This window comes from Paroedura picta, chromosome 3 (genome assembly GCF_049243985.1).
Source record: "Paroedura picta isolate Pp20150507F chromosome 3, Ppicta_v3.0, whole genome shotgun sequence".
NCBI classification, from domain to species: Eukaryota; Metazoa; Chordata; class Lepidosauria; order Squamata; family Gekkonidae; genus Paroedura; species Paroedura picta.
In genome coordinates, this window is record NC_135371.1 from 121,749,118 (window position 1) to 121,774,108 (window position 24,991).

Consider the following 24,991-nt stretch of genomic DNA (forward strand, 5'->3'; position numbering starts at 1 on the left):
CCTCCTGCTCTTTCATATTTTTAAGGAACTAGAAGACCCACAACTGTTGTTGAAGGTTAATACACAAAGTGCTAAAGCAGGATTACAGCTGAACATCAAGAAGACAAAGTAATGACTACTGTGGAATTACACAAATTTAAGATTGACAACAAAAAAACTGAAAATTGTTCACAACTTGGTAATCCTTGGCTTCATACTCAACCAAAAGGGAGACTGCAACCAAGATATAAGGAGACTGAGATTGGAAGGGCAGCCCAGAAGGAGCTAGAAAAAGACCCTTAAGTATAAGGATATGCTGCTGGCAACTAAGATTAAGATCATTTATACCACAGTATACTTCATGACTATGTCCCAGGTATGAACACTGGACAATGAAAAAAGCTGACCAGAAGAAAGTAGATTGAATTGAAATGTGGGGTTGAAGGAAAGTATTGTAAATACCCTGGACCAACAGAAAGGCAAGTGGGTTCCAGATCAGATCAAGCCTCTCTCTAGAAGCTAAAATGACCAATTGGAGACCATTCATATTTTGGTCACATTATGAGAAGACAAGACTCTCTAGAAAAAAATATTGCTAAGAGAGGAGATAACGCCAGGAGAAGTTAAAGGAAGTAGAAAACAAGGGAGATCCAATATGAGATGAATTGATTCCATCAAGGAATCAATTCAAGGAAGCCATAGCCCTCAGTTTGCAAGTGAGTTAACAATAGGATGTTTTGGGGGTTATCATAAATTGGAAGCAACTTGACAATAAATAAATAAACAAACAAACAAACACTTATATACACACAGAAGTGTCACCTAATAATGACGGTAAGGTACACAGAGGAATTAATGGGACCATTGCACACTCTCTAGCAGCCATAGGAGATTATATCCCTCCTATATGTAACAGCAGCCAACCTGGGCTCCCAATCACTCACTATCAGCAATTAGTTAGCATCAGCTGTTAAGAGCCCATTTAGAAATCCTGTTTGGTATGTCACCTTCCTTCCTTCCCTCCCCCCCCCTTGTACCTCTCCAAAATCCTCGAATGATTCTGAGAGGTAAGTTTTTATCATGTCCAGAATTTCAGGAGCATTTGGGGTCATTTCCCCAAGCTGATCCAAAACAGTTGATTTCAGGTTTAATTTGGGCTTGAGTATATCCAAACGTACAACTTTAGATACAACCCTAAAGGGGAAGGCATTAAGAAGTCAGTCAGAAAATGGGAAAGGGCAGGTGAAGAAAAATGGAAAGGGTAAAAAAAAGAAAAGCCCTACTCTAGGCAAAGTGGGAGGGGGAAGAGAAGTCAGCGGATGTTGCTGGGGAAAGGAGAGGCTTTCTGATACTCAGCCAGAAAGACAGCTGTCCTCTGCTGCCACCCTGAGGAATACCACAGACAGACTTGTAATTACTGAGTGTTGATTAAGTTTAGTTAGATACATGTGGTTTAGGTAGCAGAACTCAATTTTTTCCCTATAAATATTTCCTGGAAGAAATATTTACAGGTGTTAAACCATGAAAGGGGGGGGGGGAAACGACTGGGAGGTATGTTTAGGTACTCTTCCCCTCCCCCACACTTTGTTTCCACACGTTTTGATACAATTTAATACAAATTTGATACAATTGGAACACATATAGGAGATTATGGCTTTTATACGTACCACATCTCTGCAGTTTTTCTAAATGAACTCTGAAATAGCATGGATCATGCCATCTTACTGAGGCAAGTGAAGGCAGAAGAAGGTAATGGGATGTGCATGGGATGGATTCAAATCACTCCTTACAGAACAGACCCAAATGGCGGTATCAGAAACTAGCTGCCTGCAATCAGTGTGGAAACTACCTTCTGTGGATTCCACAAATTGCACTTTTTAATCTCTATGTAAGACAAATAATTCATACGTAGGACAACTCATGCGTAACTTTGTAGCTGGATGATGATATACTAATGGCGTCCAGCTCTATATTCCTTTATCCAAATATCCTGGATGATGTGCTAGAGGTCCCGAACTGCTGTCTTTCTGCTGTGGGCCAATCAACTCCCTGTTCATGCACATTCTTTGCTATGGCCCCCAGTTTGTGGAATGGCTTAACTGATGAGTTCGGGAAGACTTCCACTCTCCTAGTCTTCCACATAATCTGTTTTGTGCAGATGGTAGTATTGTAACAAAATGGTTCAGAAAGGTGCTTTAGTAAAAGGTTAGGGATTGTGGATGATACCATGCATAGCATGCACTGTCTGTGGATGTAAGCATGATCATCATACTATATCATTTCTGCATTATTGAACATGTCATGTGAATGCTTCTGCTTTGTTTCACTTCTCTTTCTAGTTTCTGCAATCTAAAGCCTGTCTTGTGCCCAGTACAAATCCCTGGGAAATGTAAGGAAAGGTGCTTTTTTCTGTCTTCTGCTGCCATCTATTGGTTTGTAGAGGAATTGTAACTAGCTGCAGCACATGCATACCTTCACACATAAATTGCCTCCTTGAATGGAAAGTACCACATAGCTATTGTGGAAGCTTGAAAGTATTGTTGCTGCCAAGTAGCCTGCCAACTGGACCTCACATTGTAAAAGTGAAAGGCACATTGCCACAGAGGCACACCTGCTACCTTTTATTCCAGAACTCGGTGGTGAAGCTGGCCTTCTCTTTCTCTCTCCCTCTTGATCATCTCCATAAGAACAACACAGGTGGCTTTTTCAATAAGCAGAGACAAGGATGTCTATTAGCTATATGGAGAAGTTCTGAGATGCTGACATAAGGGCCACTTTACTGTGCCATACAGTATTAGATACTAAGTTGGACCCAGAGGCAAATTTTTGCTAACAGAAATGGGAGGGGAGGGATTTTTAGCTCACAGAGAGGGGGAAGGTAAAAAAGCCCTGCTGCCAGAAATCCCGTCTGTTAGCAGAAATTATTGTTGGATTCCACCCCAGTAGGGTGTGGAGGCCAATTCTCTTTCTACCCCTCCTCAAGGATTCTCCACTGTCGCTTGATTACTTGAAGTGTTGCCATTTCCCTCTTTGTTGGCTCCATGGGTCAGACAACAATGAATTCTTCTAGCAAACTATCTGGGTTCAGTTAAAACGGGAAAGGTGTACTTGTAGCTTTCTTGATTTAGAGAGACTTGCTCTGACAAACCCTGCACTTTATTATTTAGTTTCTTGCATTTATAGTTTATTATTTATATTATTTGGGTTTGTTTCCCACTGCTATTGGAAATTGTCTCGTGGCAGGTCACAGTCATAAAAACCACACATAAAAAGTAAAACAATATAAAAACCCGTTATAACCGGCGGCAAGCTACCCTTCTCAAGAAGATTCAAGTATGTGGTAAACACATCACAGTCAGAAAAGCACTAACACTTTTAATAAAGGAGACAGTTCTAATGTGTTATGTCGTAAGTAGCTGTCGCATGCTTCCTTTCCTTGCAACAAAGTCAACGCGTAACATAAGATTAATTCCTTCTACTATCCTTACCATTCTGTTCTTCCAGTTCATTCCCAATTTCTTGCCCCATCTGCTTTTGCCGAGATAGGATGGAAGAGAGAGCATCAAGACCAGCATCCTGCTCTGTACAGAAACACAAAATATCAATTAAAAATCCCATCCACATAGTATCCTGCACAGTGACAGGGCAGAAAGAATAAACTGCATACGCTGAGCAGAAGCATTAAGGCAAAGTTCAAAGTGATAAACTGTACATTCTTAAGCAGCCAGGGTAAATGCTGAGTAGTTTATTTTTGAGAAACTTTAGTTAAGTCCCAAACCCTTCAGGAACAAAGTACAGCTGATTCCCAAATCCTAAAGGTGCTGGGTTGTCTGGTACATTCGGGCATCCCTGATTAAGATTCTGATTTTCTAAGGAAGGTTTTACACACAAGCATCAAGGAATCCAAAGAGTTTTTCAAGCTGAGTATTCATGGAAGAGATCATCCAACTGCTAGCAAAGGGAGATACAAGTAAATGCAGCCACAACATTAGTCTGCAATCAGCAGCACATGGCATTTTCACGCCTCAGTCACTGACTTCTGCTGCATAAAGTCTTTTGTACATGACCATTCTTGTCCACAAATGTGGGGGGGGGGGTTCTCCTGGTGATATTGCAATCCCGACTTTGAACTGCATTTGCGAATGAGTGAAAATTGTTCAGAAGCACAGGAAAGAAAGTGGCATGTGCCAACTGCTGCTAAAGCAAAGAAGGCAAAAAAAGGAATGGTTGACAGAGCTCTGGGCAGAAGACTTTCTATCATGAGTGTAGCTTTCTAGAACACAAATAGGAGATTATGGCTTTGATACGTACCACATCTCTGCAAGTTTTCTAAACAGACTCTGAAATAGCATAAAACATACATAGCAATAGCTGGCTGATGAGAACTGTAGCTTTAAGCATCATTTCAAGTAAGAAAAGGGGGAAAATGCGTGCAGTATATTTAGTTTCTTTGTACACTCTGCCTGTAGCAGGTTTGTTGCAAACAGTGGTAAGGACTTCAGGCCTTGACCCATTTCAGTCAGGCTCCCAGCCTGGCCATGGGGTAGAGACAGAGCTAGTCGCCCTGATGGATGACCTCCGACCAAGGCGAGTCAGCGCTGCTCATACCTGTCAGCAGTGTTTGACACAGTCGATCATGAGCTCCTAACTCACCACCAAGCTGACACCGGGATATGGGGAACAGCCCTTAAATGGCTGATTTCCTTCGTCTGGGGTCACAGACAGAGGGTAGCGATAGGAGAAGGAATATCTAACCATCATCAGATTACATGAGGAGCCCCACAAGGAGCTGTCTTCTCTCCTATCTAATTTAACTTCTTTATGTGCCCTCTGGCTCAGCTGGTGTGGAGGTTTGGGCTGGGTTGTCACCAATATGTGGATGACACCCAGCTCTTCCTCCTGATGGATGACCAGGGGCCCTGACTCTCCCCCAGAATCCTTAACCAGATGCCTGGAAGCAATGACAAAATGGATCAAGCAGAGTCATCTGAAGCTCAAGCCTGCAAAGACGGAGGTCCTGTGGCCGGGTAAGAAGGGTCCAAGCGAGGAAGCACATCTGCCCATTCTGAACGGTGTGCAGCTCTCAGCGACTCACTCCACCAGGAACCTGGGCGTGATCCTGGACACTTCCCTTACAATGGAAGCCCAGGTCACAAAGGTAGCATGGCTGGCATTTTACCACCTCTGACAAGCCAAACTACTAGCGCCCTATCTGGCCCCAGAATACCTAGCCACAGTGATCCAGATCCTCTAGACTGGACTTCTGCAAGTCGTTCTACACAGGGCTATCCTTACCCTTGATCTGAAAACTACAATTGGTGCAGAATGCTGCAGCCAGGATTCTCACTCAGACATCATGGAAATCCCACATCCGGCCGGCACTCCTACAACTTGTCTGGCTCCCAGTTGAATTCCAGATTAAGCTTAAGGTTTTGGTAATTAACTTCAAGGCCATACGCGGTCTGGGCCCAGTGTATCTGAGAGACTGCCTCCCTGAGTATATCCCTTAAAGAGCCTTACACTCCACCATCTCCAACTGGCCGCAGATCCCTGGCCCCAAATAAGCATGTTGGGCCTCAACAAGGGTTTTCCCCTGTAGGAAACAAACAGGTCTCCTGCCCATAGGCCTTCATTGGTTTACTGTCCTATAGTGGCACACCTTGCTGCCAAAAGAACCTGCCATATCAAGTCATAATTCCTGTTAGTGCACCCTGTCCTGGAGGCCACCAGCCTATGACCTGGTCCCAGAAGCTGCATCTGCTCAGCTTCCAGGTTCTGAGCTCTAGCAACTCTGAATAGGAACAGAGTAGGGTCACTGACTTGGCTGGCCAAGCCTGGCCAGCAAAACTTCCATATCTCTCTGACTTAGAGACTTAACGGGACATGAAACCAAAGACTCACTGTTGCTTGGGGGCCCCTAACCATGCCACCATCTATAACATTCTCTGAGGGAAGAGGTATAACCCCCTGAAGTCCAGGGCCCCTGCTCCTACAGTTCTCCCAGAGCGGGCCTTCAAGCCAAGACTCTGCATCTGAAGGGTGCAATCCAATTTGAAAGGTTCTACCTCTGGGATGCTCCACTTCTTGGATGGGACGGTGCCTCCTGCTGGGAAAGCTGTCTGCATCAAGACCCCAGACCAATAAACAGTTTGTTTATTATATATTTATTATGTTTATATACCACCCTCCCCAAAGGCTTAGGGCAGTTTGCCTAGAAAAGGCATCGACGGCCTTTGGGGGAAAAAGAACACAGTTGTCCATGAGGTCCTGCTTAGCATTCAAGATCTGACAATATCAGACCAGCTAGAGCCAACCAGGCCAGGGTATTGCCTGTTACCATAATAATGTTCCCACCACGGATACAGAATTTTCTGTGTAGGGTGAAAGCAGCTTTCCACCTGCTGAATCCCTCACTTAGGTCCTATGAAGAAAGTACCTTGGCAAGGACCCTGGGCCAAATGGCAGAGACTGACTGAGTGTCCCCATGACCTAAAAGCAATTGTCTCTCTAGTCCCTGCTGGCTCTCTATAGGCATGAAAACTGCCAGGCCACTGGGGCATGGAGGCCACACCACCTCCGTTGTCATCATCTGTCATTGAGGGGTAAACCCACTACTGCGCCCTCAGATCCTGGATGACGTTGACTCCTTCTCTTCCAGAGGCTACCTGGAGGCCTAAACAATACCGCAACCCTTGTTCATTTGAACTTGACCAAGCTAAAGACCAAAGACAAGCACCCCTGGGCACTGACAAACAGGTTGCAAAGCAACTCCACCTATATTAAAGGGACCTCACACCTTGCTCTTCTTCCTTTTCCGTCATAAAATTTTTTATTTGTTGGGTCACCATTCTCAGAGGAGTTCTACTTCAAGGACAGGGCCAAAAAATCTGAGGATGCCAGAAGAAGTCCTTCCCCTACAGGAGATGCATGACTGTGCAATCTAGTAGAGGAGCTTCATCCCATGTGTGAGACTGCCCTGCTGGAGGACCATTGAAAACTGATTTGCAAGAACAGCTCTAATAGGACTGTGACTAGCCCAAAGTCACCCAGCTGGCAGCATGCGTCTCTCCAGATTAGAAGATGCCATTCTTAACCACTATTCCACGCTGGCTCATACGTATGTAGCTATCAGGACCATGTGCTTGGATAAGCAAAGGCTATGGTTGTTTCAGGGTAAGAGGGGTCTACAAGTTTTATTGGGCTAATAAGAATTTTTATCCTAATTGCACAAGGCTGGATTAAGAAAAAAATCATCCCCTTGACAGAAAGCTAGCATACGTTAACCTAAATAGTTCCTGCAAAAGGTTCTACAAGTGAACCAAAAATGCAGAAGACAGATGCTTTTAAGGGGACGTGGAAGAGTCAGGAGTGAAAATGCCACTGGTACTCAGGCAGGGCTCAGTGCCTAATTACTTCAGCCTATTAAGGAATTCCAGTCTGACAAGCTGTTCTTTCACTGCCTGCAAACATATCTGTAAATACCAACCATGCAACTTGAACAGAGAAGCTTCTTCAGAGTCAGGGGGAAAAAAACACCATTAATTAAGTGCTCAGGCATTTTCAATAGTCAGGGACAAACTACCTTGAATACAGGGAGTTTATACCTCCGAGTTTAATAAAAGAAGCATCTCTGATGGAAGACATTCTTATCCAGATCACTTTCAAAGGAACATGGTATCAGACAGGAGTTTTGTGCAGCTGCTGGAAGAGAACTGAGTGGACCAAAAAGAAAAGGTTTCACCTTCTATGATTCTCCGTTGCTGCTGCTGGATATCAGCAAAGCCAAGGCCCCTCGTTTCCTCAGGCTCTTCCACAAGCCACGGGTTTGTTGCACCTCGTTTGACTCCTCCTGTCATTAGGCTGGACCTAAGAACATTTCAAAGGGGAAGAAATTTTAAGAAGTAATTTAAAGTGATAACAGTTTAGCTGGCACTTGTTTTTCACAACAGTGTGTGATACCAGGCAAACACAAAGCATACTCCAAGAACTTCCATGCAAATTCTGACGTCAGTAAAATACGGGAGATTCTGAAGGGCCATCCAAATTTTTTTAACTCGCAGTGACAACATTTGTCTTGCAAAACCTGTGGCACAATTTGACAATACCAAGGAAATACAAGGCCAGAGACAATTTCATAGCGCATTCACAAGACAAAACTTAAATGACACCACTTTTTTCTCATCTTTTGGGGCGTAGGACACAGAGAAAGAGAGAGAAAATAAAATCTGCAAGTCTGAATGAAGGCTTTGTAGTACTCAGAGAGCACAAGTGAATATATATGCTCAGGGTGATAGATATGCCCAGAGAGCCCACTTAGGCACCAGGTTCCCTACCAGTGATAGACCAAACCTATAAGCTACAAGGAAAATGACACAGAAGAAGCACATTAAGGTGAGGTTTAGTGTAACCATCATTAGTTTTGTGTGACAACTGCAGTTCCTGCAGTGCTAATCCTGCTAGCAGCACATATGGAATAATGGCAGAGAGGAGGAGGTAGGTATAGAGAACAGCTGGCATTCTGTCACTATCAAAAGCATTACAGCTCCAGGGGAAAAAGTGAGCCATATGCACTGGTGCTACACATAACCGCTTACCACAGGATTAGTTACCTGCATCCTATTACTTTCTGACACACACTCCTCCCAGTAATTGAGGTGATTAAGGGATGGCCTTCTTGCTATTCTACTGAACACCTGAACCTTCTAATCCAACGGTGTAGGCTGTGACTTGCAAAAGCTTATACACTGGGAAATTCTGTTGGTCTTTCAGGTGCTACAGAACTTGAATTTTACTCTACTGCTATTATAGACTAAGATGGCTAGCCACCTGAAACAATCTCAGTTATGCACATCATGCATCTGATGAAGCAGGCCCTTGTCTGTGATAGTACGTGTCACAATGAATTGGGCTCTTCTGAAATCTGAACTATTTGGGGCTCCTTTGTAAATAAAATGAATGCTTACATTCCTTTAAACGCTGTACTGGCAATCACCAGATATCTAAAAGGTAGACCACTCCAAAGAGGTATTTTAAAGCCAAGTGATAGACTTGCAAGGATAGACAGAACTTGAAGGTCATTTCATTGTTCAGTCTCTTCTGAGACACAATCCTTACCATTTTAGAATGCTCAAAAAAGATTAGTGCATATCACTGAGGTTGTTATACTTCATGCTACTTATAGTCAGACTGAGACTCAGAGTGCACTGCATATTGTGAATCAATGCAATCAATAGGGTGAGACATCTAATTAACAGAGTAATAAAACTCAGATTGCAGATATCTAAAATAATGTGCCAAAAGAAACACCATTTCACGTGGGATGTGAAAAAGGTATTTATAACATGTCCAAATGGCTTAATCTAGTGAAATGCAAAAAAACCCAAACAAACACACAAAAAAACCTCCTCTTAACTATTTTAAAAAGCACTTGTAAAACTTTCCTAAGGGAAGTTTCTCAGGATCAACATACCGAATTTTCAAGATGAAAACAGAAACTACTAGAAGGGCTTTTCAAGAAAAATCCTCTTCCCGAGAATCTGCACTTGCAGCTCTTCAAACTTTCAAAGGGAGCAAACATAATCTTAAAGGAAACAGGACCTTTGTCACTTCCCAAAATGTGTAATGGCCCAAGTTCTTGCAACTAACTAATTATAGCTTCTAATTACAGTTGTAACAAATGACCTACTGTTGCCAATAATCTTTCTGACATGTTTGGTAGCTGCCTTCTTACCCAACATAGCCTCCAGCTTCCCTCTTTCCTCCAATCTTCCTCTGTTTTACTTTGGTGGGTGTGAAGATTAAAGCTTATCCAATTAGCCACCCACCGCCTTTGCCAAGTTAATCACTTAAATCTTTGAAATCGTCACAGCACAGTGGAGTGCGCAGACAGCTTTTGATTATGGGAGCAGATTCAACTAGTTAAAAGGCTTAAGCAATGTGCCCAAATATAAAAGATGTTGGGAGGTTATAATTAAGGGTTGTGCCATTCTTCACAAATAGCGGCTTATCTTTCCAAATGCATTGTTTCACTGGAAACTCTTCTTAAACTTCCCAACTCAGATTAGTCAACCACATCTTACCATCAACTGACCACACAGGCCTTTCAAGCTTTCAAACCATCAACAGCAGCAGCTATTTTTAAACAAAAGCCAGGTCACATAATACTGGCCTGTGATTAATCACATTTCTACCCTAATGGGTACCAAAAACAGTAATGATATCTGAAGTGTTTTGAGCACCTCTACTTAAATCTGCCAAATTAAACCAGTTGTACACACACGGGGCAAAGGCAGCTTTCCCCATTTTCGAGACGAGGCTGTGGCCGCTGCTACAATGTGGATAACAACATAGCACACCCATGATATCAAAAGCTGTGAATGTCACCTCTCAACAGCCAGGGATACAGATTTTAAATAGTTTAGTGCTTGCATACTTATACTACATACATTGCACATAAAAATGTATGTATACACAGAAACGTGAAGAAAACAAGAGAGAGGGCAGTACAATCCTATGGTCTAAGTCCATTAAAACCAACACTGCCAGCAGCAAGCGAGGGTTCCACATCGATGTTCAGCTGATTGCTAGCCTTGAGGTGTCAGTAGAACACAGTTCCATAAATGCCCTGCACACCAGGTTGAGAGCAAGATCTGATCCACAAGAGGTCTCCCAACAAAGGTTCTCGTGCCAGTAACACAATCCGGAGTCACAGTCCAAAAGCAGTACAAGGTCAGTTAGCAGAGATCCCACGAGGTAAGCCGATCAGACAACTAATAGGATTGTCTGCGGGGTTGCAGGCAACTTGATCCCACATTTGCTGCAACTTTACACGAGTTTCTCTACATGCCCATGTTAAGCTTTTCCTCACAAGCTTAGCTCCTCTACTCATGAGGAATACTGGGGCCCAGCTCCTGTGGCAATTTATCAGTCTCACTTCGCATTTCATAGAATCATAGAATCATAGATTTGGAAGGGGCCAATACAGGCCATCTAGTCCAACCCCTTGCTCAACGCAGGATCAGCCCTAAGCATCCTAAAGCATCGAAGAGAAGTGTGTATCCACTTTTACATGGCAGAAGAGAAGCCACGCTAGCCCTTTTCCTCCTCTTGCTCCTAGGGGGCTTCAGGAGACTATGGGAGATCTTGCCATGGTGGATCCACTCTGGAGCCTTCAGGACTGAAGGCAGTGTCAGTGCTGGCTCAGGATCTTTTGGGGGAGGCCCTAGAAACTCCTCCTTACTGAAAGAGTCTGCCAAGGGAGAGGAGCTTAGGAGCAGGCTGTCTTCCTCCCCCTCCAGGGATTCCTCTTTCACTGACAACCCAGGGCTGTCCATGACAGTGAATCACAGGGCAGTCATCATCAGACACACTCTGTTATCTCTGGTTAACTTTGGAGGCGCTGTTTCAGGGGCTGCCACCAGATTAGGATGCAACAGGGGAATTGCAGAAAACAAGGTAGCCAGTTTGAAATGTATGCACTGAAATGTATACTCCTATAATAAATTATTTATTATACTTCTATAATTATACTTCTGGATGGCTTAAAACTGGATGGCTTAAACAACAGATTTAAACATATTACATCATTGAAAACATTTAAATTATTAAGTTATTAAAATGATTCAAACTCCCAGGAGCAGCAAACCTTTCTCCAAGGTGGAGGGAACGTCTCTGTTCTTCCTCGTTTGCCCATAGTGACTCCTATTCTGGCTGCTGCTTCAGGAAGCTCAATACAGTAAAGGATAACAACTTAATGAAAGTCAAGCCATTCAATCGCACTCTTGTCTTTCACTATGTTTATATAGCTGGCCGCAAAAGGCAAGTTCTTCCACCGTTTTTTGTGTTCCTCTTACAAAATGTCAATCTGGGTGGCTAACACAATCTGCCATGAGGAACCTATCAGATTTGTGCTCTGTCAACTACACTAGCTTCCAGTTTGTTTCAGCGTGCAAGGGAATGCCAACTGTGACCTCTGAAGCCTTAAAAGGTTTGAATCCCAGATGCCTGAAGGATGCTCTCCACTCATATGAACCTGAGTTCTGAGGTCAGCTGGACTCTAGTGCTAAAATCTGCATCATTTAATGCAAGCAACAGAGAGAACTCACAAAAAGCCTCTTTACCCCCTGTCACCAAGGTGGAAACTGTCCCTTTAACGATATAGCAGCCTGCATCTTTCCAGTCCTTGCAGTACAACTGCTTCAGAGAATCAAACTTATCAACTGCCTAGGTCTAAACAAGCTATGAAACTGTTTTGCACTGGCAGTTTGACTAATCAGCATTCGGTACCATTTTACTTGACAAGCAAATGACATTATCAATGTTGCCACCTTCCTCCAGCAAATGTTCGGAATAGAATAAATCCTTTGAACACAAACATGTAATAATAAAAAGTCCCACATTGCTATTGTAATGTACATGTTAAGCAATTTAACAGATCACCTCCAAAGGAGTTGCCTCTTTCTTTGACATCAGGGGTATAAGGGGAGTTGTGTGCTTTTAACATTCGGGGTGCAAGATCCTGCATTCGGGATTCCTGCACGGCTGAATAATTGCAATGGAAGACCCTTGAAAACTGCATAGTTAACTGCGAACAAACTGAAGAAAAACGTTTTGGGTCCAGAGAAATAACCATGTTCAAGAAGGCATGCTAACAGCATCGGTTTTTGGATATTGAGATCTGTCTCCTAATTAAGGCTTACAATACTGGAAAGTAAACTACTTTGGTGCCATATAAAACAATGCCCTGACCTGCATCCTGGCTCAAGTTGTCACTTAAAATAAGAATTACGGATACTAAGACCACGGTATCACACCAAGAGAACTGACATGAAAGCACATATCAAAGGACGTCAATTTAGCAAACATAAACAGAGATTAATTTCGAGAATGCCTTCACAATTCCTTTGCACAGTTAGGACAATAAGACATGTGATCACTGATGCAAGAAGGTTAACGAAGGAGATGACAGTGGGGGAGAGTTTTAAGAGACTTGTGAGACTGAAGGATATGCATCAGATTAGGTAAATAAAATGGCACCCCCATACTGATAGGAACTGCGTGTTCACATATTCAAAATAAACCAACATTTACACATAAGCAAACACAAATCTTAGGTCCATAAGCTTTTAGCACTCCAAAGAGGAAATTATGGAAATATGCAGAACCATAATTGGATTTAGGTGAACAAGGTTTAATTTATTATTATAAGCCAAGGTCATAAGGATTCCCTCATTTGATGCTGATCCACAGATCTCCAGAGTCCAAATGTTAGCTGAAATAGGAAACGGTTACAAGGAGCAAAGCATTCATCCTCTCTTCTCCTCCTCTTTGCCACTCATTTGTCCCTGGCACCTTCAACTGATATCCATCCAAGATCTGCTACTATTCAAATAAACAATGACACATACCACAAGAAAGGAATGAAAGTTTACTTTATATTACAGAATATGCAATAATGGCAAAGTTCAGAAACAGCAGTATCCTTTAAAAACAGGGAGAAGGTAAAGAAATATGATGCAGTTACCCCTCCCCCCCAAAAAAAAATAAAGCTGAAATAGCTTTATGCTGTGTGTGCATTTTTTTGAATAAAAGAATTGCAGCATTAACATGTCTTAACTGGTGAATGTAAGCCATCACTACCATCTTTTTGACAGAGAATGCCAGCTTGCCAGCTCCCAGCACCCTCTAGCCCTTATGCTACCAACCCTGCCTAGTGTCTGGTCTAGTGTTCCGCTTACTTTTGGCTCTGGAGATCAAATAGAGGAGGGGACTTTTTAAGAACTTCCAATTTAAAGAATCTCATTTTGGGTATGGCCTTTTATCTGTAGGTTCAGCCACAGAGGTATATGCCAGACCATGTATGCTCCCTCTGGTGGCAAAATCTCCCAGTCTTCCAGAGGAGCAGCTTCCCAAGGAAGCATTTCATTGACTCAGTTTATGCTCTTGCTAGTGCATGCACTAAACAGCATCTCAGCTAAGATAATCCGTCCACATGGAAGCCGTTGCCTGACTGATTTTCCACGCTCTGTTAGACTGGCTGAATGCAAAATCCAGCACGCAGGAGTGTTAGAAGGATTTGCAAGGCTCCCCAGGGGATTACGAGGCCATAAAACAATTAATGGATTAGATGCTCTTCTGCAGTTCTGCTCCTGGCAACCTATTTGCTTTCTGTAAAATATCTAGATTATATCTACGTGTTTTAACTATATCTATCTTCTATGTAGGCGACTAAAGAATGGGATTGCTTCGCAAAATCCAAACAGACAATATAAAAACTTCTGCTCCTTTACATTAATTTCACTGAGGGCAAGCAACAAAAATTTTAATATGTAGGTCACAATATTAGGCAAAAATGTGTGGCTACAATATGCAACTGTCACGTAAAGATATGTACCAGTTTGCCTGGCCACTGCTACATCTGCTCACTTCTAACAGTCTATTCCCAAACCTACTCCATATCTCCCTCAGCTGGGACTTGGCCGAGAGCATGACCGGCAAACTTAGAATGTTTTAACTTTGCATATATTTTTAAGGTTGTAATCTGCCCTGAGCACTGAAAGGGTGGGATATAAATAATAATAATAATAATAACATTAATAATTATTATCCAACAGGACTAGACTGCAATTCAAAAACAGCCCTGCAAAATGGCTGAGAGCCAGTGTGGTGTCATGGTTAAAGAGCAACAGCCTCTAAACTGGATTGGATCCCCCACTCCCCTGCCCCCCCTGCTCCCTCCTCTTTTGGTTCTCTCAGAGCTCCAGCAGTCTCACCTCCCTCGCAGGGTGCCTGTTGGGGGGAGAGGAAGGGAAAAGTGTTTGTAAACTGCTTTGGGACTCCTTTGGATAGTGATGGATAAAAAGCCCTGCTCTTCTTCCCCTTGCTCTTGTACCTCCTACCTCGGCAGGAAGGGATTCCTGGCAGGAAGGGATTCCACTTAGAAGCGAGGAGGTCACCATTCAAAACAGTAGCACAGCTAGAAGAGTTATTGCCCTGGCAACTGCCTTGAGACACAACTGATCAAATGAGACATGGGCACGCTTGCAGAGTTGCTAGAGCAGAAAGTGCCTCTGCCCCCTACTGCTCAGATAGTTGCAGCGCATCATCCCTGGCCACTGCAGCATGCCTAAAGCTGTGTAGGCCCACCCGGGCTGAAGAATGATGAGCCAGGGCTGCTGGTTCCAGGCAGCATAGTGTTGTGAGTTTGCGCTGTTTACTTGGACAGAGGTCCAACCACCAGCAGAGAAGAGATCACTCACCAACACAGCCAAGTTGTTGCAAATTATTTACAGTGATTTATTTACATCCAGCATCCAGCAATACATTCAGCGGAGTTTCAGAATGTCCTGCTTAGTTCTCAATGAAGAAGGCAGACAGAATAACACAGTGCATATGTCATATATACAGTTTAACAGCCAATCACAACAGTGCTGACTCACTCAGGTAATTAGCCACAGGTGCAACACCTTATTGCATCATCCCAATGCATTCCTATGGAGACTCAGGCTGACAACTAGAGACAAGCCCTTACATGCCTGGACATGCCCCTGGAATCCATTGCATTGACATACGTTTATAGCATTGGCTGTATGATCAATACTTGACTGCCATATACTGACACACCTCCTCAGGCATGTATTGATCATTCCTGGATGTGTCACTTTCCCCTTCAGCCACCATGCGCAAGGCTTTGCACAGTTGGATAAATCTATCCACACTTAGCGCCTTTGTAAAGATATCTGCTACATTGTTTTCTGATTTACAATGTTCCAATGTTACTAAGTTCTTCTTTACAGCTTCTCTTACATTCTGGTAACGAATGGTTATATGTTTACTGCGGGATTTTATCCCTTTGTCAACAGCCAGCTGGGTTGCTGCCGTACTGTCACAATACACCTTTATTGGCAATGGTGCATTAATGTCAAAATCTGTTAAGACTTGATTTAACCATTCAACCTGTAAGCACAATTCACTTAAAGCAGAAAACTCAGCCTCACATGTACTTGTGGCCACATGTGATTGTTTCAATGCTTTCCAAATTATTAGAGCACCAGACACATAAATTGCAATCCCTGATGTGGATTTCCCATTGAGGTCACCCCAACTTGCATCACTAAATGCCCACACCCTTGGATCATTATCCACACTTAGAGATAGCTTAAGGTGTACCGTACCTTTAAGATATCTAAGTATGCGTTTTGCTGCCACCCAGTCTCTCATTGTTGGACATGAACATCGCTGACACAACAAATGAGTGTTATAGTATATATCTGGCCTACACCAAGTAGCAATATATAGCAAAGATCTCACAAGCGATTGGAAGGTTGTCACATCTTCCAACATTGCACCCTCTGGGTCTTTTAGATAGCTAGTGGTTATTGGAGAATTTACAGCCTTTGCTTCCAACATGTTAAACCTCTCCAGTAACTTTAGTATTTTCTTCCCTTGGAACATTTCATAGCCACCCTGGCCATCCTGGGATATGTCAACACCTAGGTAATGCTCCACATCGCCCAGATGCTTGACCTTAAATAGTTGTTCTGTTGTTTTCACAAACCAATCAACTTGTTGCTCTGTGTTGTACAGAAATGCTAAATCATCCACGAAACACAGCAAATAGCAATTAGACCCAAACAACATGCATACGTCACCTATCCATTGTTTGAAACCAACACTGAGTAGTGCCTCATCAAGACATTTTCTCCATAAAAATGCTGATTGATGAAGTCCATACAACGCCTTGTTTATTTTTAAGACCTTGTGTTTGTCTTCCCCTTCAAAACCAGGGATCTGGGTCATAAATAAGTTTTCTGTTACCCTTGCATTCAAGTAAGCAGTAACAAAATCTGCATGGTGTATTCTCATTCGATTTTGGCTTGCCTTTAGCAATGCCACTCTTAGCGTTTCTGCACGTAATGTGCTGGCAAATGTCTGGTCATAGTCTAAGTGTTTACATTGACTAAAACCACGAGCGACCAGACGGGCTTTTCTTAGGATTGTGCCGTCTGCTAACCGTTTGAGCTTGTAAATCCATCTACAAGATATCACCTTTTCCCCTGCTGGCAAACACATAGAAGTAAACACTTCATTTTCAATTAAAGATTTGTACTCAGTCTCCATTGCCTGAACCCAGGCCTCTCTCTCAGACTTGTCCAGAGACATGACTGCTTCATAATTCTCTGGTTCAGCATAGACGTTATTGATATAACCGTACCTCTGAGGTGGTTTTCCTTTTGTGGTACGCTCTGACACCCTAGGAAGCACTCTTTCACCTCCTTCTGCTTGAGCAGAATCTTGCCTGTCAGCAGGAGACGAGGGAGTAACCTCTTGCTTGATTTCAGTTTGGCCTTCAGAGCCATCTGTTAGTGGGAGAGATACCTTACCAGGGAAATCATTTGCATGAATCCTTGGCCAGCCCTCACTTTCACAAAAACCAGCTGAGCGACTGAAGCTCAAGGAATTATTTTGGTTTAGAAACCGATAGCTTTTCATACTGTTTTGGTAACCCAGAAAGGTTAGCTTCTGAGCTCTGTCCTTCCCTTTTCTACGTTTTGTTAGTGGTACATTTACCCAGGCTTTGGTGCCAAATACCCGCAGATGGTCTAGGTCTGGGTTTTTGGAGTATAAAACCCTGTACGGTATATTTTGTATACTGCTCATCCATAGACGGTTTACCACATAGCATGCATTTTTTAATGCTTCAGCCCAATACCCCATGTTTAACCCTGAGTCCTTTATCATTGATAACATCATGGTTTGTAGGACTGCCCCACGTCTCTCAGCCAGCCCGTTTTCTTGTGGGGTTGCCACATTTGCCACCCTATGCTCTATACCTTTGACCTTAAGCCACTTTGTGAACTCTAGTGACATAAATTCGCCTCCCATGTCTGTTTGGAATGCAGCCATTTCCAAACCCAGTTGCTTTTCAACCCTTTTAAGCCAATATTTGGTGGTCTGAAACACCTCGGATTTATGTTTCAATATATACACCCAGCTGAATCTGCTATAGTCATCAGTGTAAATGACCGCGAAACGGTTTTTTGATAAACTAGGCTGATAAGGGCCGATAACGTCACAGTGCACTAGTTCCAAGGCTCTTACTGTCATTCTAGAGCTCTTTTTGGCTACGGGGAAAGCTTTAGATTTGGTTTGTTTACAGATGTCACAGTCTAAAAACGCATCACATTTTTGTACATCATCCCTGCCTAACATAGCCAGTGTTTTGTTTATGACATTGAAACTGGCGTGGCCTAGGCGCCTATGAAGAAGGTGGATACAATTCTCATGGGGATTTTTGTTCAGGACCGCTTGTGCTTTAGCAGACTCATTTACAATCCTGTAAACATCATTATGCATCTCTCCTTGTACCAGAGTTTTATCACCCTTGCTTATGGTACACCTGTCCCCAAAGAACTGAACAGTGAAACCCTGCTTAGCCAATGAGGATACACTAAGAAGGTTATTTTCAAGCGAGGGTACATGCATAACGTGATCAAACACACACCCCAGGGCAGAAAATTCTACACTACCCTGGCAGCTGACTATAGAACTGCTGCCGTCCGCTAAGTTTACATGTTTGAGAGTGGAAGGCTGTACAGACTTCAAGAGCTTTTTGTCTGCACAGAAATGCTGGCTGGCTCCTGAATCAAGTAACCAAATCCCAGCAACACCACCACCCCCAGTTACCACCAAAGATGCTCCCTGCCTCTTCAAACAATCCTTACCCTTAGCCTTTTTGCTATTGTTCGGGCAATTCGCTTTTAAATGTTCCTTAGAGCCACAACCATAACAACGTCGGACCTTGTAAACACATTGTTCCTGGCTCTGCCGTTGTTTTCTCCCAGAGCTAAACTCTGGAACGCTGTCGCAGCCGTTGATTCTCTGCTGCTCGCTTTTAACACCTCCGGTGCCAGGGGAAACCGTTCTTATCTCGTCCTGCCGTGCCTGTTCCTCGAGCAAACGACCCGTCACATAAACAAGAGTCAGCTTGTCTGCATCGAGACTTTCCAAGGAAGTGATAAGCACGTTGTAGTCATCACTTAACGAAGAGAGAAGAATGTAAACTTTATCCTCATCTGGGAGCGTCTTGCCTTGTTTCTCTAGCTGCTGAAAACAGGCTGTCAATGTGTTGATGTGATTTCTCACCGACTCTCCCTTAGATAACCGGAGACGGTACATCCTCCTTGTTGTTGCTATCTTGGACCCTGCCGTTCTCCTCACGTATACCGACTGCAAGCTGTCCCACGCTGCCTTCGCCGTCGTACAGCCAGTCACGAAGATCAGCTGGTCATCTGCAACACTCAGAACGATATTCGCCAGGGCTTTCCGGTCCTTGTTGACGTCTTCTGGTGTGGGGGCTGCTGGAGGAGCTGACACACACTCCCACAGAGCCTCTCGTGTGAGATAGTGCTCCATCCGGAGTGCCCACACACTATAGTTTGTTGAGGTGAGCTTATCCACCAGCTGCGCATTCACCGCGTATGCCATGCTGTCGTCTAGCCAAGACGCCTGGATTCCCTCTTTGCTCACCTCCTCGGCCTTTTCCTGAGAGCCGCTGCTGCTTGCCTGGTCCGCTGTGCTATCCTCAGACTCACTGGACTTCCCTGCGTTCTGCACGTCCTCCAAGTCACTCTCGGTAGCCACAGACCTTCATCCAACTCCAGGCAACTGAGTTCTCTTCCTCTTCCAGCCTCAGTGGTGGTGCCTCCGGCCGCTAGCGCAGCGTGCTGGGCCCATAACCCTGTTGTGAGTTTGCGCTGTTTACTTGGACAGAGGTCCAACCACCAGCAGAGAAGAGATCACTCACCAACACAGCCAAGTTGTTGCAAATTATTTACAGTGATTTATTTACATCCAGCATCCAGCAATACATTCAGCGGAGTTTCAGAATGTCCTGCTTAGTTCTCAATGAAGAAGGCAGACAGAATAACACAGTGCATATGTCATATATACAGTTTAACAGCCAATCACAACAGTGCTGACTCACTCAGGTAATTAGCCACAGGTGCAACACCTTATTGCATCATCCCAATGCATTCCTATGGAGACTCAGGCTGACAACTAGAGACAAGCCCTTACATGCCCTTACATGCCTGGACATGCCCCTGGAATCCATTGCATTGACATACGTTTATAGCATTGGCTGTATGATCAATACTTGACTGCCATATACTGACACATAGCTGGCTGAAGCAGAAGCTGCGGAGCTCAGTGGTGGCTGCATATATAGGAAGAGCTGTCAGCAACCATCTCATGGAGGCAGAAAAAATGGGACTGAGGAGCCTCTGGGGTAAAATCAGAGAGATGCAGCCCTCCAGGCAGCAGAAAGAAGGAATTTTCCCTGGGACTTCAATGACCAGCTCTCCAAGGGCACAGTTTTCCATTCCTTCTGGATTTAGACAGCTTTGAAACTCCATGGAAGGAAAGTACTACTGCAGAATTCCAAAAGGCATACAGTCTCTGGACTGATACCTCTTCAATCCCTTTTCTCTAATGCTCTAACAATACAGAAGAATAGCATCAGTTCCATACATCTCCCCCCACTCCTTTCTTGGGTGCCCTGATTTGAAATTCTGCTTTATATGCTTTCAGTGCCCGTCACTTACCTAGCTTTGCTATATTCTTCCTCTTCCAAATTACCCTGCAAGCAAATTACCCTGCAAGTTGACGAAGTGTAACAAGTCAAATATTATCCAGGAAACTTCAAGGATGAGTGAGGATTTGGGTCTTGCTAGTTTTAGTCTTATACCATACTGGTTCTGAAGCATTCAGATAGTAATTATTTTACCCTGACCTGTAGAGCCAAGGCAAGCTGGATCTCGTCATATCTCAGAAGCCAAGCAGGGTGACCTGTTAAAAGGGAAGACTCTAATCTGCACAGCTGGGTTTGATTTCCACACACCTCCACATGTAGCTATCTGGGTGACCTTAGGCAGTCAAAGTTCTCTCAGAGCTCTCTCAGCTCCACCTACCTCACAGGATGTCTATTGTGGGGAAACGAAGGAAAGGGGAGTCAACGGTAAGCCACTTTGAAACTCCTTCAGGTAGTGAAAGTGGGGTATAAAAAACAACTCTTGGCAAGAATTCTAGGAGAAACTAGCTTTGTAATTTATTATATTACCTTATTGTACTAAAGGTTACATTACAGACAATCATAATAAAAAGCCTAAAATAACTACTATCATTTTATTATTATTTATCATATGGCATGTGTAGTGTGGTCAGGAAATCCTAGGATTGTCTGGCAGCCAGGCAAGGGATGTTCCAGGGTGGTTTGCCATTGCCTGCCTCTGCGACGCTATGTTCAGCACTGAATGCTTACAGGAACATGAAGATGACAGTCATTGTGCACAGTGAAACCGATCACACAGAAGACACTATACATGAAAACATGAACTGTATAGGCACAGAAGCGCTTCAGAGACATTCTGATGATACAACTACTCTCTCCCATACTGCTTATTTAAAAGTAGCAATGCCAAACCTTATCACATCTGGCTCTGTGCTTTCATTCCTGAAAGATGCTTGAAGTCGTCCATGTCGTGTGAGAAGATCATCCAGTAAATTCTGCCGTCTATCTCCTTCATGTTGTGTTCTACAACAACTGGGTTAAGGTCGATTCTCAGAAGTAAAATGTGAAAATGTCTATAACCCACATTTTTCCAGTACTAGAATAAGCAGTCAAGTCAGTTAGGAGTGCTACAATCAGCAAGAATTCCCTGTACATTCACCAGTCAGCACCAACTTGGGAAACGCAAGCAAAAATACTCACGATTCCTGCCTTCTTTTATAAATCTATATAGCTAACCTAACACACTTTATAGAGTGAGCAGCACAAGGGCAAAAGTTGTAACAACCCTTCAGTTCTTAACTGACACCTGCTCTAAACATACCTGCGTAACAGAGTCACTTGGGCACAACTTCTAAGCTGATACCCACTGGATGTAGGAAATGGGACCTAGCTGGAGTTGTACTAGCCCCCATTTGAACCTAGCAGTTGTACCAGCCCATTCAGTTAAAGGTGCTGCAGTAGCCCAAACAAAGAACATTAAATGAAAACTACACACATTTTGATACTTGTTTGGAATCTTAAAGGAACTAAAAAAGGTCAGGTTGCCTTCCAAACACAGAAAATTGCAGTCAGTCCTGCAACAGCAGGACGTCAGCAGTTTAAAGGGATACATCTGACATGTTGATACTGAGCGCAAGAGCAGGTCCTTCAGGTGATCAGTCTTTTCTTTGAGATTCTGCAGTAGTGACTTGATGGCAACACTGAGCTAAGGGAGACAATGCAGAAGGGAAAAGCAAGCATCGTTTATCAGAACTGCAATGATCAGACCATCCCCCCCCAAAAAACATGTAGACAACAGCAGCAGTAGCAAGCCTACAAGCTATACAAACACAAATCAATTATTTAAAAAAACCCCACAAAAATCCCAATTGCAAATATCAATTATTAATAACCCACAAAAATCCCAATTGCTGCTGGCACTGACTGCAGGAGTTCCAGAGGGAGTTTGCAGTTCTCCCCTTCCTGCCTTAATGGACTCAGCCACAAGCTAGTGAACTGGCTGCTTTCATTGGTCCGCCTCCTGAACGTAAGTCCTCTTGTGGTTTCTCTGCCTGGGAAGGGGCAGAATCTGCATGTCTTCCCCCCCCAAAAAACCACTTCCTTTCTCTTGCCCCTTCAGTCCTCCTCAAGACAGCTTCTTATTGCAGGTGATAATGTCACTTCTGGTGACATGTGGCAGGGAGGTATGGCCAGCTGACATCACTTCTGGGGCTCCTCGAAGGCTGAAAAATTATTTCAGGAGCTCCTCCACAATTAAGAGATTTTAAAAGGCTGGTTTAAGGGGATTTTATTGTGTGGTTTTTATGACAGTTGCCCACCACGAGCTGTCCTGCATGGGAGTGATGAGTTAAAATCAGATAATAAATAAATAAAATAAATATGCATCCTGATCCATAACCACAAATCAATTTTTTAAACCTAGCATTTACATATGATATGTTAATTCAGCTTGTATTTTCATAGCAGAAAACAAAAACTTGGCAGTATACATATATATATAAGCTATATATAACAGTGCACATAAGTTCACATGCTAAGTTACTCGCAGAACACATTTTGTCCATAAATTGGCAATTGCCTGCTGATCCAGCTCCTGCCTTTCTATGTGGCAATAGCATTTCTTAAACAGTTCAAAAGCAAAATATATTGGAAAAGGAAAAATCTGAAGCCCAGGAGTTTAGAAAAGGCCACTCAGATAACATTTCCCATTCTGAATCTAGCAACAAACTTAATCAAGTCTAATTAAAGAGAACCCATTAGCTCTTGTGATGATATCACAGGACCTTTGCAGGCCTCAGATAGCCAGGCCATGCCTCCTGGCATGAACAGCTGTTTGTCTTGGAATTGGAACACAACTACGAGGGGCGTACATCTTGCCCACTCCACACAATAAGCTTGTGGTGAACCTGGAGCAAAATAATTTCCAGACCTCCTGATTTGGGGTCAAGGTTTCATAAACAACAAAGCAGCTCCCTTGCTGTGATCCTCTGGAAGCCAAAGACCAGCAAATTGTGCATAAAACTGACAATCATCCCGGTTAATATGTTGGAGTTCACTGACCATGAGATCCTCAAAATCTCATGTCACTATAATCTAAGATAATGAAGCAACAGTATCTACCCATAAAACCTTTCCCAGACTACAACTCTTTCTGAACCAATTGTTCCAGTGCCCAATCAGTATTCCGTAGCTCAACATCTCAATTATGTAGACATCTCAATTATGTAGACATTTGATTCAAAACAATAACGAGCTAAAACAGATCACACTCAGCTCCACAGTCCCAAGTTCTAGTGGAAAGAGAATCAGCCACTTTTCTCATCATGAGTGCACAAAAGCAGTGTAAATCCTACAAAAACAAGATATTGTTCACATTTTCCCTACTTGGCCCCTATGGGGGAAGAACATTTCTCTCCATTAAAACTCTTCCTAGCCACAGACAACATGACTGATCTGCAGTTTTAACATCAGCCCATAACATCAGTTGTTATGGCAATAAATACTGCCATTGTGAGAAGTCTGTTTACACTGGACTCAAATACTTGCTTCCCACTTGCACACTGAGCAAATGTCTTCAAGTGTACTATCACATGAAAATACGGAAAATTTCCTTCATAGTATCATTCATCAGCTGAGCAACATGTTTCATAACACAAACCACTACTTGTACAGTACAGGAAACATGTGGGCAAGTATGAGGTGCCTCTGATACGACACAAGCACCTTGCAGTACCTCCAGATTCCTTTTTATACCATCAGGCACTCGAAGTAGAGAGAATGAGAAAGGCAAGGAGACCCTTGAGAAATCATTAACCTATTCTGGAAATGTCCCTCAGCAAAAGAACTGGGAAACAACCAACAAAAAAGGGGCTTTGTAGCCAATAGTGCCAATTCCAGGTGCCTGGATCAAAAGGCAGCCTTACATTTTACGCTGCCAGCATGTCTGCTGTATGAATGTTTGCCAATGTCTCCTGAAGCATGTACATAAATGGTAAACATGCATTCTTACACGCTTGTACACATGCTTCAGCAAGCACAGTAGGATCTCTCAAGACATGCATGGACACGTGTTGAAGGACATCTATCACAGCCTTCATTCTGTGTTTTTGCTAGGGTACCCATCCCAAAGTTAACTGCAGGGAAAATGTGAAGCAGTACTAAGTTAAGAGGGCATCTCACCTTGCCTTCTCAGTTCTCCTTGTTCATGGGGGAGGTTCATGGGGGAGATTCTTTGAATCAGAATTATAAAAATGTTAAGCAAAGCTCAAGTTGCCCATATGATGGTATAACACCACAGAATTTTGAAGTTTTTTCCTGCCCCAGCAGAGATTTGTGTGCTGGTGCAGTTGTTGCTTGCTGTTGCAGCAAACAAAATTAAAAATACTATTGCAGGAAGAAAGTATTATATCCACATTCCTGGACAGAGGTTCCATCAAGAGCCGG

At 43.3% G+C, this 24,991-nt stretch overlaps 1 protein-coding gene across 4 annotated transcripts in view; it reads right to left on the reverse strand.

Annotated features, from left to right (window-relative positions):
• The window catches only part of STX8 (syntaxin 8), a 135,899-nt gene that overhangs the window by 101,230 nt on the left and 9,678 nt on the right, over positions 1-24,991 (reverse strand). For all 4 annotated transcript variants that reach the window (XM_077327517.1, XM_077327515.1, XM_077327516.1 and 1 more), the window contains exons 3-6: positions 22,159-22,253; positions 21,461-21,571; positions 7,721-7,845; positions 3,468-3,560 (exon numbers count right to left, since the gene is read on the reverse strand). In XM_077327517.1, the coding sequence (XP_077183632.1) occupies positions 3,468-3,560; positions 7,721-7,845; positions 21,461-21,571; positions 22,159-22,253 (424 nt within the window). The remainder of the gene's footprint in view (positions 1-3,467; positions 3,561-7,720; positions 7,846-21,460; positions 21,572-22,158; positions 22,254-24,991) is intronic.